Here is an 18,550-nt window from a genome sequence, read left to right as displayed (position 1 = left end):
ACAGGTATCTAGGTTCGATAAGTGCAGAAGTACCAAACAAGATGAAGCCAAGGAGGTCCACACAGTAAGTAATACTTAAAATACCAAAGATTAAAGATAAAGAGAGAAGTTTAAAACCAGAAAGAGAGAAGCAATGAGTTCCATACAAGGAAACCCCATAAGACCATGGGCTGATTTCCCTGCAGAAATTATACAGGCCAGGGGCGCCTGGGTGGGTGGGTCGGTTAAGCGTCCAACTTCGGCTCAGGTCATGATCTCACAGTCCGTGAGCTCGAGCCCCGCGTCAGGCTCTGTGCTGACAGCTCAGAGCCTGGAGCCTGTTTCAGATTCTGTGTCTCCCTCTCTCTGACCCTCCCCCATTCATGCTCTGTCTCTCTCTGTCTCAAAAATAAATAAACTTTAAAAAAATTAAAAAAAAAAAAAAAGAAATTATACAGGCCAGAGGAAGGAGTTAAGATGGCAGAGAAGTATAGAGACCCTGAGCTTGTCTCATCCTTGAAACACAGCTAGATCAGCACCAAACCATTTTGAACACCTAGGAAATTGATCTGAGGATTTATGCAACAATCCGTATAACCTGAGCTACAGAACTCGGCAGATACATGGTGTGCAGAGGTGAACTGGGGGAGAGAAAAGCCACAGAGGGTAGGGAGCTGTTTTGGTGGAGAGAAGACTAAGAAAAAATAAAGGGGTAGAGTGTGGTACATCAGGATTGTGCACAAGAAAAGCACTTGCCCTGAAAGTAGTTTGAGAGAGAAAGAGTGAAAATACTTGCAAGGGACTGAACAAGAAATCTGTTCCCCAAAACCATTGACAGGGAGAAAGGAAAGGGTTTCAATACCACCAGGATTCTATACACAGTGGAGCGCAGAGTCTGAAGATTCAGAGCCCCGTGCCTGGTAGTGCTCTGGTGAGGAAGTAGGGAGAATCCCCAGGAGCAGGCAGTGGGGTTTGAGGGGTCCATATGCCACATAGGGAAAAGTGGTTCCCCTGCATGGAGTGCATTTGGTAGACACCATACGGCCTCCTGGTGGGCAAAGGTCCCAGAGGACCCCAGAGAGCAGCTATGTTTGCTGGTATTGGGACAAAGATGCCAGAGTGCTGTGAAACCTGGTGCCAACTGTGTGTTATGGACCGCCATAATCTCTGAACCTCTGCCACCGTGTGACCACACAAACGTTTTCTGGGGCAAGCTGGCTTCCGGCCAATGCTCAGTGATACCCTCCCCAGAGAGTCGGTGGGGGTTTCCAAAGTGTGGGGTTTTGAAACACAACCCCATCTGAGATAAATCTCGAGAAGGAGGTTTGTCTCGCAGGCAGACAGCTTAGACAGACAGGGTAGAGGCAGGGAGCGAACAAGACCTGAGACAAAGGAGCAGTGCTTGACTGTGGGTTGGTGAGATTGCGAAGTTCCTGAGCCAGAGATTAGGGAGCTGGGTGAAGTCAATTCCACCTCAACTGCACATGCACAGGTACACAAACACACAGATCCAGCCCAGCAAGCTAAGCAGCACCATCTAGTGGAGAACGGAGCTGTCACACCGAGCCCTGCCCAACTGTGCCCTCCAAGCCATCCCCTAGAAGACCAGCACAAGTCACTCCACCTGCTTAGTATATGGACTATAGAGTGCTTCATAGTTTCAGTTCTAGGGGAAAGTGGATATAAATTCTTTTGGGTTTCATTCTATTTGCTGGCTCATTTATTTGCTCATTTTCTTTACTTTGGTTTTCTTTTATCTCTTGAATACAGAGAAAAAACTTATTTATTTACACTTTTTCCCCCCCTTTTCCTTTATTTCCTACATTCTATAAAGTTTCTTTCAACAAGGAGATTGAAACAAACCTAGGATCTGGCTTCCTTTGACTTTGTTTTGTTTATAATTTTTATTTTTTATTTTATTAATTTTTATCCTTCCTCCAAAATGAAAAAAACAAAGGAATTCACCCCAAAAGAAAGAATGGGAAGAAATGACAGCCAGGGATTTAGTCAACACAGACATAAGTAAGATGTCTGTACTAGAATTTAGAACCACGATAATAAGAATACTAACTCAGGTTGAAAAAAGCAAAGACACCATAGAATGCATTTCTACAGAGATAAAAAAATAAAATCTAGTTAGGCCAAAATTAAAAAGGCTATAACCGAGATGCAATCTTCAATGGATGCCACAATGGCAACGATGGACAAAGCAGAACAGCGAATCGGCAATATAGATGGTAAAATTATGGAGAATAATGAAGTAGATAAAGAGTGAAACAAAGTAGATAAAAAAAAGAGTGAAACAAAGCAAAAGGTCACAATACAGGACTTAGAGAACTCAGGGATTCATTAAAAAGGAATAACATCTAAACCATAGGAGTCCCAGAAGATGAAGAGAGAGCAAAAGGGACAGGAGGTTTATGTGAGCAAATTATAGAGGAAACCTGGCCTAATCTGGGGAAGCACACAGACATCAAAACCCAGGAAGCACAGACAACTCCCATTAGATTCAACAAAAACCCATCACCAAGGCATATCATACTCAAATTCACAAAATACACAAGACAAGGAAAGAATTATGAAAACAGCAAGGGGGAAAAAACATCCTTAATCTATAAGGGAAGACAGATCAGGTTCACAGCAGACCTATCCAAAGAAACTTGACAGGCCAGAAAGGAATGGCAGGATATATTCAACATGCTGAATTAGAAAAACATGCAGCCACGAATTCTTTATCCAGCAAGACTATCATTCAAAACAGCAGGAGAGAGAAATAATTTCCCAAACAAAAACTAAAGGTGTCCATGACCATTAAACCAGTCCTGCAAGAAATTTTAAGGGGGACACTTTGAGTGGAAAAAAGACAAGACCAGAAGCAACAAAGACTAAAAAGGACCAGAGAACATCACCAGAAACACCAACTCTACAGGCAACACAACAGCACTAAATGATTATCTTTCAGTACTCACTCTAAATGTCAATGCACTAAATGCTCCAATCAAAAGATGTAAGAGAATGAATAAGAAAACAAGACCCATCTATATGCTGCTTACAAGAGACTCATTTTAGACATAAAGACACCTTCAGATTGAAAATAAGGGGATGGAGAACTGTCTATACTGCTAATGGTCATCAAAAAAAAGCTGCAGTAGCCATACTTCTATCAGACAATCTAGATTTTATTTTAATGTGTTTTAATGTTTATTTAAGAGAGAGCGTGAGTGGGGGAGGGGCAGAGAGCAAGAGGGAGACAGAATGTGAAGCAGGCTCCAGGCTCTGAGCCGTCAGCACAGAGCCCGATGTGAGGCTCAAACTCATGAACTGCAAGATCGTGACCTGAGCTGAAGTCAGATGCTTAACTGAATGAGCCACCCAGGTGCCCCCAGACAAACTATATTTTAAACCAAAAGAGTGTAACAAGAGATGAAGAAGGGCATTATATCATAATAAAGGGGATCTATCCACAAGAAGATATAACAATTGTATTTATTTATGCCCTCAACGTGGAGGCACCCAAATATATAAAGTAATCACAAACATAAACTAATTGATAATAATACTATAATCGTAGGGGACTTCAATACCCCACTGACAACAATGGACAGATCATATAGGCAGAAAATCAACAAGGAAACAATGGCTTTGAGTGACACACTGGACCAGATGAAATTCATTGTAAAACAACAGAATACACATTTTTCTGGAGTGCACATGGGACATTCTCCAGAATAGATCACATCCTGGATCATAAATCAGCCCTCAACAAGTACACAAAGATCAAGATCATACCTAGCATATTTTCAGACCACATCACTATGAAACTGGAAATCATCCACAAGAAAAAATTTGAAAAGACCATGAATACTTGGAGATTAAAGAACATCCTACTAAGGAATGAATGGGTTAACCAAGAAGTTAAAGAGGAAATTAAAAAGTAAATGGAAGTGAATGAAAATGAAAACACAACTGCCCAAAACCTCTGGGATGCAGCAAAGGCAGTCATAAAAGTATATAGCAATCCAGGCCTTCCTAAAGAGGGAAGCAAGGTCTCAAATACACAATCTTATGCCTAAAGGAACTGGAAAAGGAACAGCAAATAAAGCCAAAAACCAGCAGAAGAGAAATAATAAAGATTAGAGCAGAAATCAAGGATATTAAAAAAAAAACAAAAACAAAAAACAGAACAGGTCAACGAAACCAGGAGCTGGTTCTTTGAAACATTTAACAAAATTGTTAATCTAGCCAGATGGATCAAAAAGAAAAAGGAAAGGACCCAAATAAGTAAAATCATGAATGAAAGTAGAGAAATCACAACCAATAGCAGAGAAATATAAATATTAAGAGAATTTTATGAGCAATTATATGCCAACAAATTGGGCAATCTGGAAGAAATGGACAAATTCCTAAGAACATATAAATTACCAAAACTGAAACAGGAAGAAACAAAAATTTTTTAACAGATCCATACCCAGTAAAGAAATGGAATCAGCAATCAAAAATCTCCCAACAAACAGAAGTCCAGGGCCAGATGGCTTCCCAGGGGAATCTACCAAACATTTAAAGAAGAGTTAACACCTATTCTTTTGAAGCTGTTCCAAAAATACAAATGGAAGGAAAACTTCCAAACTCATTCTATGAAGCCAGTTTTACCTTGATTCCAAAACCAGACAAAGACCCCACTAAGGAGAAATACAGACCAATTTCTCTGATGAACATGTATACAAAAATTCAACAAAATACTAGCAAACCGGATCTAACAATACATTAAAAGAACTATTTACCACCATCAAGTGGAATTCATTCCTGGGATGCAGGGCTGGTTCAATATCTGCACGTGAATCAATATGATACATCACATTGATACAAAAAAGGTTAAGAACCACATGATCTCAACAGATGCAGAAAAAGCATCTGACAAAATACAGCATCCTTTCTTGATTGAAACCCTTAAGAAAGTAGGGATAGAAGGAACATACCTCAAGATCATAAACACCATATACAAAAGACCCATTGCTAATATCATCCTCAATGGGAAAAAACTAAGAGCTTTCCCTCTATAGTCAGGAACACATCAAGGATGTCCACTCTCACCACTGTTATCCAACATAGTGCTGGAAGTCCGGCCTCAGCAATCAGACAACACAAATAAATAAAAAGCATCCAACTCAGCAAGGAGGAAGTCAAACTTTTGCTCTTCGCAGATGACATAATACTCTATGTGGAAAACCTGAAAGACTCCACCAAAAAACTCCAAAAATAAATAATCCAGTGAAGAGATGGGCAAAAGGCATGAACACTTTTCAAAGGAAGACATCCAGATGACTAACAGACATATGAAAAGATGCTCAGCCTCATGTAAAACTGATACATGAATTCAGCAAAGTAACAGAAATAGGTTGTATTTCTATATACCAATAATGAAACAACAGAAATAGAAATTGAGGAATTGATCCCATTTACAACTGTAGTAAGAACCATAAGACACCTAACCAAAAAAGTGAAAGATCTATACACTGAAAACTATAGAAAGCTTATGAAATGGAAAAACATTCCATGCTCATGGATTGGAAAATCAAATATTGTTAAAATGTCTATACTACCCAAAGCAATCTACACATTCAATGCAATCCCTATCAAAGTAACACCAGCCTTATTCACAGAGCTAGAAAAAATAATCCTAAAATTTGTATGGAACCAGAAAAGACCCCGAATAGCCAAAGCAATCCTGGAAAAGAAAACCAAAGCTAGAGGCATCACAATTGCTGTATTACAAAGCTGTAATCATCAAGACAGTATAGTACTGGCACAAGAACAGACCCACAGATCAATGGAACAGAAAAGAGAATCCAGAAATGGACCCACAAACGTATGGCCAACTAATCTTTGACAAAGCAGCGAAGAATATCCAATGGAAAAAAGTCTCTTTAGCAAATGGTGCTGGGAAAACTGGACAGTGACATGTAGAAGAATGAACCTGGACCACTCTCTTATACCATACACAAAAATAAACTCAAAATGGATGAAAAGACCTAAACATAAGTCAGGAAGCCATCAAAATCCTAGAGGAGAGAACAGGCAACAACTTCTTTGACCTCAGCTGCAGCAACCTCTTACTTGACCTATCTCTAGAGGCAAAGGTAAACAAAAACAAAAATGAACTATTGGGAGCTCATCAAAATAAAAAGATTCTGCACAGTGAAGGAAACAATAAGCAAAACTAAAAAGCAACCAATGGAATGGGAGAAGACATGTGCAAGTGACACATCTGATAAAGGGCTAGTATCCAAAATCTATAAAGAACTTATCAAACTCAACACCCCAAAAATAAATAATCCAGTGAAGAGATGGGCAAGAGGCATGAACACTTTTCAAAGGAAGACATCCAGATGGCTAACAGACACATGAAAAGATGCTCAACATCACTCATCATCAGAGAAATACAAATCAAAACCACAACGAGATACCACCTCATACCCGTCAGAATGGCTAAAATTAACAGCTCAGGCAACAACAGATGTTGGCGAGGATGTGGAGAAAGGGGAACCTTTTTTTCCTTTTTTTTTTTTTTAACATTTATTTATTTTTGAGACAGAGAGAGACAGAGCATGAACAGGGGAGGGTCAGAGAAAGAGGGAGACACAGAATCCAAAACAGGCTCCAGGCTCTGAGCTGTCAGCACAGAGCCCAACACGGGGCTCGAACCCACGGACCATGAGATCATGACCTGAGCCAAAGTCGGATGCTTAACCGACTGAGCCACCCAGGCGCCCCTAGAAAGGGGAACCTTTTTGCATTGCTGGTAGGAATGCAAAGTGGTACAGTCACTCTGGAAAATAGTATAGAGGTTCCTCAAAAAATTAAAAATAGAACTAGCCCTAGACCCAGCAATTGTACTACTAGGTATTTATCCAAAGGAGACAGGAGTGGTGGTTTGAAGGGGCACAGGCACCCCAGTGTTTATAGGAGCACTATTGACAATAGCTAAATTATGGAAAGAGTCCAAATGTCCATTGACTGATAAATTGATAAAGATGTGGTATGTATATATATATATATATATATATATATATATATATATATATATATAAATATAATTATATACATAATGGAATATTACTTGGTGATCAAGAAAAATGAAATCTTGCCATTTGCAACAATGTGGATGGAACTAGAATATATTATGCTAAGTTAAATAAGTGAGTCAGAAAAAGACAAATATTCTATGATTTCACTCATATGTGGAATTTAAGATACAAAAGAGATGAACATAGGGGAAGGGAAGCAGAAATAAGATTTTAAAAAGTAGGGGGAACAAACCATAAGAGACTCATATAGAGAACAAACGGGGTTGTTGGCAGGGTGTTGGGTGGGGGGAGGGAGGTTAACAAAATGCTACTAAACAACAAATTTCTTCAATGAAGAAATCAAAGAGGAAATAAAAAAAATATATGGAGACAAATGAAAATGAAACACAATACTCCAAAATCTGTGGGACACAGTGAAACAGTTCTAAGGAGATGCATAGTGAAACAGGCCTACCTCAAGAAACAAGAAAAATTTCAAATAATCTCACCCTATACCTAAAGGAACTAGAAAAAACAAAACAAAACAAAATAAACCCGAAGTTGGTAGAAGGAAGAAAATAATAAAGAGAGTAGAAATAAAGGAAATACAGACTAAAAAACAATAGAAAAAGATTAATGAAACAAAAAACTGATTCTATGAAAAGATAAACAAAACTGATAAGCTTTAATCCAGATTCATTGCGAATAAAATAAAGGACACAAAATCAGATGAAATAGAAGTAACAACTGACACCACAGAAATAGAAAAGTGTATAACAGAATACTGCAGAAAGTTACATGCCAGCAAAGTGGACAACCTAGAAGAAATAGATAAATTCCTAGAAACTGATACAAACTTTCAAAACTAAACCAGGAAGAAACAGAAAATCTGAACTAGTAATGACACTGAACACATAATCAAAAAAAACCTCCCAATGAACAAAAGTCCAGAACTAGACAAATTCACAGGTGAATTCTACCAAACATTTAAGGAAGAGTTAACAGCTCTTCTCAAAATATTCCAAAAAATAGATGACAGAAAACGTCCAAATTCATTCTATGAGGCCGGCATTACACTGATACCAAAACCAAACAGATTTTACAAAAAAAAAAAAAAAAAAAAGACTACAGGCCCATCTCTGATAAACACAGATACAAAATTCTCAACAAATATTACCAAACTTTGAACTGAACAATACATTAAAAGGATCATTCACCACCATCAAGTTGGATTTATTCTAGGGATGCAAGGATGGTTCAGTGTTCATAAACCAATTGGTGTGGTACATCACATTAACAATAGGAAGGGTAAAAACCATATGGTCATCTTAATAGATGCAAAATAAGTATTTGATAAAATACAACATCCATTCATGTAAACACTCTCAAAAGAGTGGGTGCAGAGGGAATATAACTCAACATAATAAAAGCCACATATGAGAAACCAACAGCTAATGTCATACTCAATAGTGAAAAACAGAGAGCTCTTCCTCTAATATCAGGAACAAGATGAAGGTGCCCACTCTCACCAATTTTATTCAACATAGTACTAGAAGTTCTAGCCACAGCTATTAGGCAAGAAAAAGAAATAAAAGGCATAGAAATTGGTAAGGAAGAAGTACAATGCTCACTGTCTACAGATGACATGATACTATACATAGAACCCTAAGCCCTAAACTCCACCAAAAAAACAAAACAAAACAAAAAACCCTATAATTCAGTTTTTATGTGAATTCAGAATATAACTGAATTTTTGGATTGAGTGTACTTAACAGTATAGTCTTTCTGCAGCGATCAAGTACAAGGCCCTGAGCCTCAAACCCATCTTTCATGACATCTTTGGGGTGGGGGTGGGGTCAACAATTGGATTAGGCTCAATGACGGAATGAGATGTTAATTTCACACACTAATCATAAAAACACCAAAATTTAGCACTTTGAATGTAGGATTAAATGGTATTGCCAGCATAAAACTTCCTTAAGCCACAATTTTAATTCACTGGTTATAGGTAAACTTAAAAATCTAATTTAAGAATATTATAAAAAATGTCAAGAGCTTGGACTTTTGAGGAAGATGGCAGAATAGGCAGCCTTTAAATTTTCCTTGTCCCATGAATGCAACTTGGTGACACTCACATCAATGCAAATAACCCAGAAAATGACCCAAGATTAGCAGAACAAACTCCACAAGTAACTGTAGAGAAGAAGCCACATCAAAGAGGGTAGAAAGGCACAGAAATTGTGGGGAGCTGAACCCCATGGGTCTGGCTGCCAGAGGAAGGGAGCTGTGAGGTGCAGAGAGGGGTGAGAAACAGAATATCACATCAGGGAACCTACACAGGGAAGACGAATCTCCACAGGATTTGGCTTTGAAAATGAGAGGGGCTAGATTTGGTGATTTCTTAACCAGGAGGACTTAAAGCCTACAACTTTAAAAATCCCTGAGAGCAGCAGAACGCTGAGTCCCACACTTAAAGAGACACTTAAATAGCCCCCAAAAAGCCCAGGAGATACAGCTTAGAAGCATCAGTTTGTTTAAAAAAAAAAAAAAAAAAACCCTAAACACACACAATAAAAAAACTGGCAGCAGTTTGAAAAATGAGAGCATTTGAGAAGGAGAGTTAGTAATCTCAGAGTTCCTTAAGGGACATCTCCAGGGAAAAAGGAGCTGGCATGTACCATTTCCCTCCACCAACCCCAGCACAATCACCCTTCCACTGGTGGGAACCAGCACCTGTGGGCATTCACTGCCTAATTTGCTTACACTGCACCACCCCAACCTTCTCCAGCTAAACCTGCCTCAATCCAGCTGCTAAAGGTCCTCTCCCCCAGAAGACTAGCACAAACCTTGCCAACAATGTGTTCCGACCACCTGTGGGGGATGTGTACACCTTGTTAAAACTGCATCACCCACCCACGTGTGCTTTGTGGAATGTCCTTAAGCCAACTCCAGTACCCACAGCAGCTGCATAAAAGAGGACCAGCCAGCTTGTTAAGAGCGAGCATCCCACCAAGTACTCCAAGAGCAGATGTAGCTGAATTTCCTAACACACAGAAACAGAGTTAGGTAAAGTGAAGAGACCAAACCAAATTAAAGAAAAGGACAAAATCACAGCAAGAGACTTAAGTAAAACAGAGATAAATAATGTGCCTGATAGAGAATTTAAAGTAATGACCATAAAGATACTCATGGGATTTGAGAAGAGTGGAGGACATTCTGTGAGACCCTTAAAGACAAAAAAGAGCCACTCAGGGATGAAGAGAACAATAAATTTAAAACAAAAATACACTTGACAGGCTAAATAGCAGGCTAGAGGAATTAGAAGAATGAATTCATGGCCTGGAAAACAGAGTAAGAGAGAGTAATCAGGCTGAGCAAATATAAGAAACAAACAAAAAAAAAATGCAAAATGAGAACAGACTTAGGGATTTCAGTGACTCCAACAAGTGTAATTAATGTTCACAATACAGGGATCCCAGAGGAAGAACAGAGAAAAGGGGGCAGAAAATTTATCTTAAGAAATAATAGTTCAAAACTTCCCTAATCTGGGAAGGAAACAGATATCCAGATCCAGGAGGCACAAGGAACCCCCAACAATATTAACCAAAGAAGGTGCACAAAAATACACATAGTAATTAAAACAACAAAAAGTAGTGATAAAGAATTTTAGGGATGCCTGGGTGGTTCATTCAGTTAAGTGTCTGATTCTTGATTTCAGCTCAGGTCATGATCTCAGGGCTATGGGACTGAGCCCTGCATCAGGCTCTGCATGGAGTATGGAGATTGAGATTCTATCTCCCTCTCTCTCTGTTCCTCTCCTGTGCTCATGTGTGCATGATCCCTCTCTCAAAAAAATTAAAAAAGTTAAAAAAAAAAATTTAAACACAGTAAAAGACAGTTACATAAATAGGAAACCCCATAAGGCGATTAGTGCATTTTTCAGCAGAAACTTTACAGGCCAGAAGGGAGTGGCATGATATGTTCAAAGTGCTGAAAAGAAAAAAGTCTGCATCCACGAATATTCTATCCAGCAAAGCAATCATTTAGAATAGGAGACATGGTTTCTCAAAAAAAAAAAAAAAAAAAAAAAAAAAGAAAGAAAAGAAAAAGTAAAGGAATGAACAACCACTAACCCAGCCCTACAAGAATTATTAAAGGGGACTAAATGAAGGGCTGTATAAAAAGCAGGAAACACAAAAGAAGTGAAAATCAGTGTATCAGTAAAAATCAGTCAAGGAAATCACAAAATAAAAGGATGCAAAATAGGACATCAATACATAAAATGTGGGTGGACGGGGGTGTAAAGAATGGGTTCAAGCTTATGACACCATCAACTTCACATGGAGATGTTATATGCAAACCTAATGGTATACAAAGAAATCAAAACCAGTAACAGATATGTAAAGACTAAAGAGAAAGGAGTTCAACTTTACCACTAAAGAAAGCCAGCAAACTGTGAAAGAGAACAAGAAGAGGATAAGAGAAAAAGTACAAAAAACAACCACAGAAAAGTAACAAAATGTCAATAAATACATATTTATCAATAATTACTTTAAATGTAAATGAACTAAATGCTCCAATCAAAAGATATGGGGTGACAAAGTGGATAGAAAAGACCCATTTATATGTTGCCTACACAAGACTTGTTTCAGATCTAAAGACACCTGCAGATTGAAAGTGAGGGACAAAGAAACATTTACCATGTAAAGGATATCAAAAGAATGCTGAAGTAGCAACATTTATACTGGACCAAATAGAATTTAAAACAAAGATGGTAATAAGAAACAAAGAAGAACACAATATTGTAATAAAAGGGACTATCCAACAAGAAAATATAACAACTGTAAATATGGACCCAACATGGTGGCACCCAAATACATAAAACAGTTAACAACAAACACACAGGAACTAATCAGTAGTAATAAAATAACAGTAAGGGACTTTAACACCCCACTTCACCCCACTTACATCAATGGTCAGATCATCCATACAGAAAATCAACAAGAAAACAGTGGCTTTGAATGACATAGTGGACCAGATGGATTTAACAGATATATTCAGAACATTCAACCTTAAAACAGAAGAATACACATTCTTTCCAAGTGCACATGAACATTTTCTAGAAGAGATCACATATTAGGCCACACAACAAGTCTCAACAAATTAAAAAAAAAATCAAAGTCATTCTATGTATCTTTTCGGACTAAATGCCACGAAACTAGAAATCAACCACAAGAAAAAAATATGGAAAGAGCACAAATACACAGAGGTTAAATAACATGCTACTAAACAATGAATTGATAAACCTAGAAATCAAAGATGAAATAAAAAATTATATGGAAACAAATGCAAATGAAAACACAAAGGTCCAAAATCTTTGGGATGTAGAAAAGTGGTGTTAAGAAGGTAGTTTATAGCAATATAGACCTACCTCATAAAGCAAGAAAAATCTCAAATAAGCAACATAACCTCATACCTAACGCAGCTAGAAAAAGAACAAAACCTAAAACCAGCAGAAGGAAGGAAATAAAGTTTAGAGCAGAAATAAATGACAAAGAATCTAAAAAACAAACAAAAAAAACCAAAACAAAACAAAAAACCCCAATGAAAGAGATCAATGAAACCAATAGTTGGTTCTTTGAAAAGATCAACAAAACTGATAAGCCTCTAGCCAGACTCATTAAAATAAAAAGACTGAAATAAACAAAATCACCAGTGAAAGAAGAAAATTAACCCACAGAAATACAAACAAATGTAAGAGAATATTGTGAAAAATTATATGCCAACAAACTGGACAACCTACAACAAATGGATAAATTCCTAGAAACAAATCATCACCCAAAACTGAAGCAGGAATAGAAAATCTGAACAGACCAATTACCAGTAATGAAATTGAATCAGTAAGCAAAAACTCCCAAGAAAAATCTAGCACCAGATGGCTTCACAGGTGAATTCTACCAAACATTTAAAGGAGAATTAATATCTACTCTTCTTAAACTATTCCAAAAAACAGAAGAGGGAGGAAAACTTCCAGATTCATTCTAGGAGGCTAGCATTACACTGATAACTAAAACTAGATAAAGATATCATAAATAAAGAGAACTAGAGGCCAGTATCTCTGATGAACATAGATAGAAAAACCCTCAACAAAAATATTAGCAAACTGAATCCAACAATATATTAAAAGTATCACTGACCACAGTCAAGTGGGATTAATTCCCAGGATGCAAGGCTGGTTCAATATTTGCAAATCAATCAACATGAAACATCACATTAATAATAAAAAAAAGGATAAAGACCATATGATCATTTTGATAGATGCAGAAAAAGCATTCAAGATGGTACAACATCCATTTATGATAAAAACCGTCAAAAAAGTGCAAGCAGGGGAGAGGCAGAGGGAAAGAGAATCTTAAGTGGGCTCTGTTGCTGACGTGGGGCTCTATCTCACAACTGTGGGATCATGACCTTACCTGAAATCATGAGTTGGATGCTTACCCGACTGAGCCACCCAGGTGCCCCAACAAAATAGGTTTAGAGAGAACATAATAAGGGCCTTTATGACAAACCCACAGCCAACTTCATACACAATGGAGAAAAATTGAGAGCTCTTCCCCAAAGGTCAGGAACAAGACAAGAATGTCTACTCTCACCAGTTTTATTCAACACAGTACTGGAAGCTCTAATCACAGCAATCAGACAACAAAAAGAAATAAAAGGCATCCAAATCAGTAAGTACATCCAAATCATGTACTATTTGTACATGACATGATACTATATATAGAAAACCCTAAAGATTCCACCAAAACCCACTAGAACTGATAAATGAATTCAGTAAAATTATAGGATACAAAATCAATGTATAGAAATCTGTTGCACTCTATACACTAATAATGAAACAGTAGAAAGAGAAATTAATAATCCCACTTACAATTGCACCAAATATAATAAAATACCTAGAAATAACTTTAATCAAGAAGGTAAAAGACCTGTACTATGAAAACTCCAAAACAATGATAAAAGAAACTGAAGACAACACTAAGAAATGCAAAGATATTCCATGCTAATGGACTGGAAGAACAAATACTGTTAAAATGTCTATACTACCCAAAGCAATCTACAGATTTAATGTAACCCTATCAAAATACCAACAGCATTTTTCACAGAACTAGAACAAACCACCTTAAAATTTGTATGGAATGACAAAAGACCTCGAATGGTCATAGCAGTTTTGAAAAAGAAAAACAGAACTGGAGGTATCACAATTCTGGACTTCAAGTTATATTACAAAGCTGTAGTAATCAAAGCAGTATGGTATTGTCCCCAAAATAGAACAGAATAGAAAGCCCAGAAATAAACCCACAATTATATGGTCAATTAATCTTTCACACAAGAGGAAAAGAATATGCAATGGGAAAAAGACAGCCTCTTCAACAAATGGTGCTGGGAAAACCGGAAAGCTACTTGCAAAATAAAGAAAGTGGACCACTTTCCTACACCATACCAAAAATAAACTCAAAATGAGTTAACCACATAAATATGAGACCTGAAACTGAAAAGTCCTGTAAGAGAGCACAGGCAGTAATTTCTCTGACATTAGCAGTAGCAACATTTTTCTAGATATGTCTTCCAAGGCAAGGGAAATAAAAAAAAAAACAAAAAACTACTGGGAGTACATAAAAATAAAAAGCTTCTGCAGCACAAAGGAAACAATCAACAAAACTAAAAGGCAACCTATGAAATGGGAGAAGATACTTGCAAATGACACATCTGATAACAGCTTAGTTTCCAAAATATATAAAGAATTTACACAACTCAACACCAAGAAAACAAATAATCCAATTAAAAAATGGGTAGAAGACATGAACAGACATTTCTCCAAAGTAGATATACAGATGGCTAACAGACACATGAAAAGATGCTGAATCAGCATCAGTCCTTGTTAGGGAAATGCAAATTAAAACTACAATGAGATTTCACCTCACATACTTGTCAGAATGGCTAAAATCAACAACAGAAGAAACAACACATGTTGGTGAGGATATAGAGAAAAAGAACTCTCCTGCACCGTTGGTGGGAATGCAAACTGGTGTAGCCACTATAAAAAACAGTAGGGAGGGTCCTCAAAAAATGAAAAATAGCTTATAATCTAGTAATTGCACTATTGGGTATTTAACTCAAAAGATACAAAAACACTTATTCAAGGGGCACCTGGGTGGCTCAGCTGGTTAAGCATCCAACTTTGGCTCAGATCATGGTCTCATGGTTTGTGAGTTCGACCCCACATCAGGCTCTGTGCTGACAGCTCAGAGCCCAGAGCCTGCTTTGGCTACTGTGTCTTCCTCTCTCTGCCCCTCCCCTGCTCACACTTCGTCTCTCAAAAATAAACAAACATTAAAAAACAAACAAAAACACTTACTCAAAGGGATGCATACACCTCTATGTTTATTGCAGTATTATATACAATAGTCAAATTATGGAAGCAGCTCAAGTGCTCATCGAATGATGAATGGATATAGATGTGGTATATATACACAATAGAATATTATTCAGCCAAAAAAAAAAGAATGAAACCATGCTATTTGCAATAACATGGAGGGAGGCAGAGACTACAATGCTAAGTAAAATAGTTAGAGAAAGACAAATACCTTATGATTTCACTCAGATGTGGAATTTAAGAAACAAATAGGCAAAGGTAAAAAAAGAGAGACACAAACCAAGAAACAGACTCTTATAAAAAAAACTGTATAGTGAGAGATAGTGACTACATATATCATGGGGGAGCAATGAGTAATGTATAGAATTGGTGTATCACTACTTTGTACATTAGAAACTAATGCAACGTTGTATTAACAGTGCATCACTTGGGAGAGGAGGAATAAAAAAAGAAGGAAAATCTTAATTCCTAAGTAAAAATGAAGTATTTGTCAAGTCCAAGGGAAAGAAAATACACATGTATGTGTGTGTGTGTGTGTGTGTGTGTGTATAAAATTACAGAAAGTAAACATTTTTAATCATAGTGATTAATTCACGATTATGAGTTTTATCAATTATATTCCACAGTCAAGCTCATTTAGCTTATTCTATGTTTTATATAAAATTATTCTTTTTCTCCACAGCACCACAATGACAACTGTAAAAAATTAATCTGATTCTCTCCTCAGTGGCAAAGTAGAATAATTCTATCTACTTTGCAAGGTTGTTAGAGGGATTACATAAGATAATACGTGAGAAATCCACAGCCCTGTGCATCTCTCACTGTAAGTTCTTAGTAAACGGCATTATCTGACTTTAAGAATTTGGGTATCCAAATTTAAAGCATCTTAATGAAATCCTTTCCAGCCATGTTTAATTAAGTCTCTTCCTTTTGTGAAAGTTAACCAGAACATACACCTGACTGCAGTTAAATGTTTTTATCTAATAGGTTAGCTTTTCTACTGTGGTAGGTATTCTGTGGGGAAGAAGCTGTTTCACTCATCACCTACCACCACCTCAAATAATTCAAATAATATATAATTATCTCACACAACGAAAGCTTTGACAAAATTTCATTCTCTGTGTGACCATAATTTTATTATGACTCTTCTAACTCCTCAATCTCTTTAGATACTAACTTTACTGAAGAGTTTTGCTTTTGTTCTTTGGTCCCTTTGTAGAGAGAAAGATGCAGGTATGTTTGGCAGGTGGGTGGGTTGACAGAGATGCCATATGAAAAAGATTGTCTAATGAAATGGTCACACTTGATAATAATGAAAATATTACCTGTTGAGCTCGAGTGACCATCTCCTTATAGATACTATCCAGGCTGACATTTGATAAAGTGGTTAATGCTGATACAATTGTTTCTGCTTGTGCTTTGTCAAATCCTGTAGAGAGCAAATACATATGTGTATATATATATATATATTTTTTTTTTTTTTAATTTTTTTTAACGTTTATTTATTTTTGAGAGAGAGACAGAGCATGAACAGGGGAGAGTCAGAGAGAGAGGGAGACACAGAATCTAAAACAGGCTCCAGGCTCGGAGCCGTCAGCACAGAGCCATCAGCACAGAGCCCGACGTGGGGCTCCAACTCACAGACTGCGAGATCACAACCTGAGCTGAAGTGGGACGTGTACCGACTGAGCCACCCAGGCGCCCAACGTATGTTTATATTTTTTAAAAAATGATATCCATATCAACATAGACAGCTAGAATAACTTTCCTCATCATTTAAATTTTTTACTTTTTAAAAAAATATTTGTTTATTTTTGAAAGAGGGAGAGATAGAGCATGAGTGGGGAAGGGGCAGAGAGAGAGAGAGAGAGAGACAGAAATCTGAAGCAGGCTCCAGGCTCTGAAGTGTCTGCACAGAGCCCAACGCGGGGCTCAAACTCACAAACCGTGAGATCATGACCTGATCCAAAGTCAGACTTAACCGACTGAGTCACGCAGGCACCCCTAAATTTTTTACTTTTTAAAAAATGGTTACAATAAAAAATTTCAGATTATGCTAAATTACTCTCTAAAAGCATTCTGCAATTTTAATTCCCACTGATCCATTTCCCCATATTTATATCAACACTGGATACTGCTAGTTTTTTTTTTTCAGTTTATAATTGGCATTAAAAAATGAAATGGCATAGCATTGTTATTTATACTTAAAATTTGCATTTCCTTAGTTAAGCACCTTACATATATTTATTGCCTATTTATATTTTTCTGTGTGCTATTTATGGCCTTTACCCATTTTCCTATAAGATACTGAACATTTCCTTATTGGTTCATATGAATTTTGTGTATTAAAGCAATAGGCTCATTATTATGTCTATTCCTAATATTTCTAACTTTACAGATGACACCCTTTGATATACAGATTTAAATATTTCAGTAGTCACACATCAGTCTTTAGTTCACTGCTTTTGAGTTTTATGTCTTGTTTCCTCAATCTAAAAGTCTTAAAGTATTCTAGCATTTTTTTTAACTTTTCCCTCATATTTCTACATTTGACTTTTTTTTTAATGTTTATTTATTTTTGACAGAGAGACAGCGAGAGAGAGAGAGAGAGCATGAGTGGGGAGGGACAGAGAGAAAGGGAGACACAGAATCCAAAGCAAGCTCCAGGCTCTGAGCTGTCAGCACACAGCCCGACATGGGGCTCCAACTCATGGACTGCGAGATCATGACCCGAGCCGAAGTTGGATGCTCAACTGACTGAGCCACCCAGGTAACCCATACATTTGACTTTTAATCAACCTGGAATTTATTTTTTCAAATGGCTAGTCATGTATCTTATCAATTTATTAAATAACTCTTCCTTTCCCTAATTTGTAATGCCTTATTGTTAGCTAAAAATATCTATGTTTACCTATCTGAATACAACTCTATTTTATTAATCTTTTCTTATTTTTTATTTTTTACAGTGTATTTATTTTTGAGAGAGAGAGTGACAGCATGTGCATGAACAGGGAAGGGGCAGAGAGAGAGGGGGACAGATGATCCAAAGCAGGCTCTGTGCTGACAGCAG

At 37.2% G+C, this 18,550-nt stretch overlaps 1 protein-coding gene across 3 annotated transcripts in view; it reads right to left on the bottom strand.

Annotated features, from left to right (window-relative positions):
- The window catches only part of CCDC90B (coiled-coil domain containing 90B), a 49,035-nt gene that overhangs the window by 24,357 nt on the left and 6,128 nt on the right, over positions 1-18,550 (bottom strand). For 2 of the 3 annotated variants that reach the window (XM_043580091.1, XM_043580092.1), the window contains exon 3: positions 16,806-16,909. The exons of the other annotated variant lie outside the window; for it this stretch is intronic. In XM_043580091.1, the coding sequence (XP_043436026.1) occupies positions 16,806-16,909 (104 nt within the window). The remainder of the gene's footprint in view (positions 1-16,805; positions 16,910-18,550) is intronic. 3 annotated transcript variants of the gene reach the window in all.

This window comes from Prionailurus bengalensis, chromosome D1, assembly GCF_016509475.1.
Source record: "Prionailurus bengalensis isolate Pbe53 chromosome D1, Fcat_Pben_1.1_paternal_pri, whole genome shotgun sequence".
NCBI lineage: Eukaryota > Metazoa > Chordata > Mammalia > Carnivora > Felidae > Prionailurus > Prionailurus bengalensis.
Note: the sequence above shows the minus strand (reverse complement) of the source record. Positions and strands in the feature narration are given on the sequence as shown.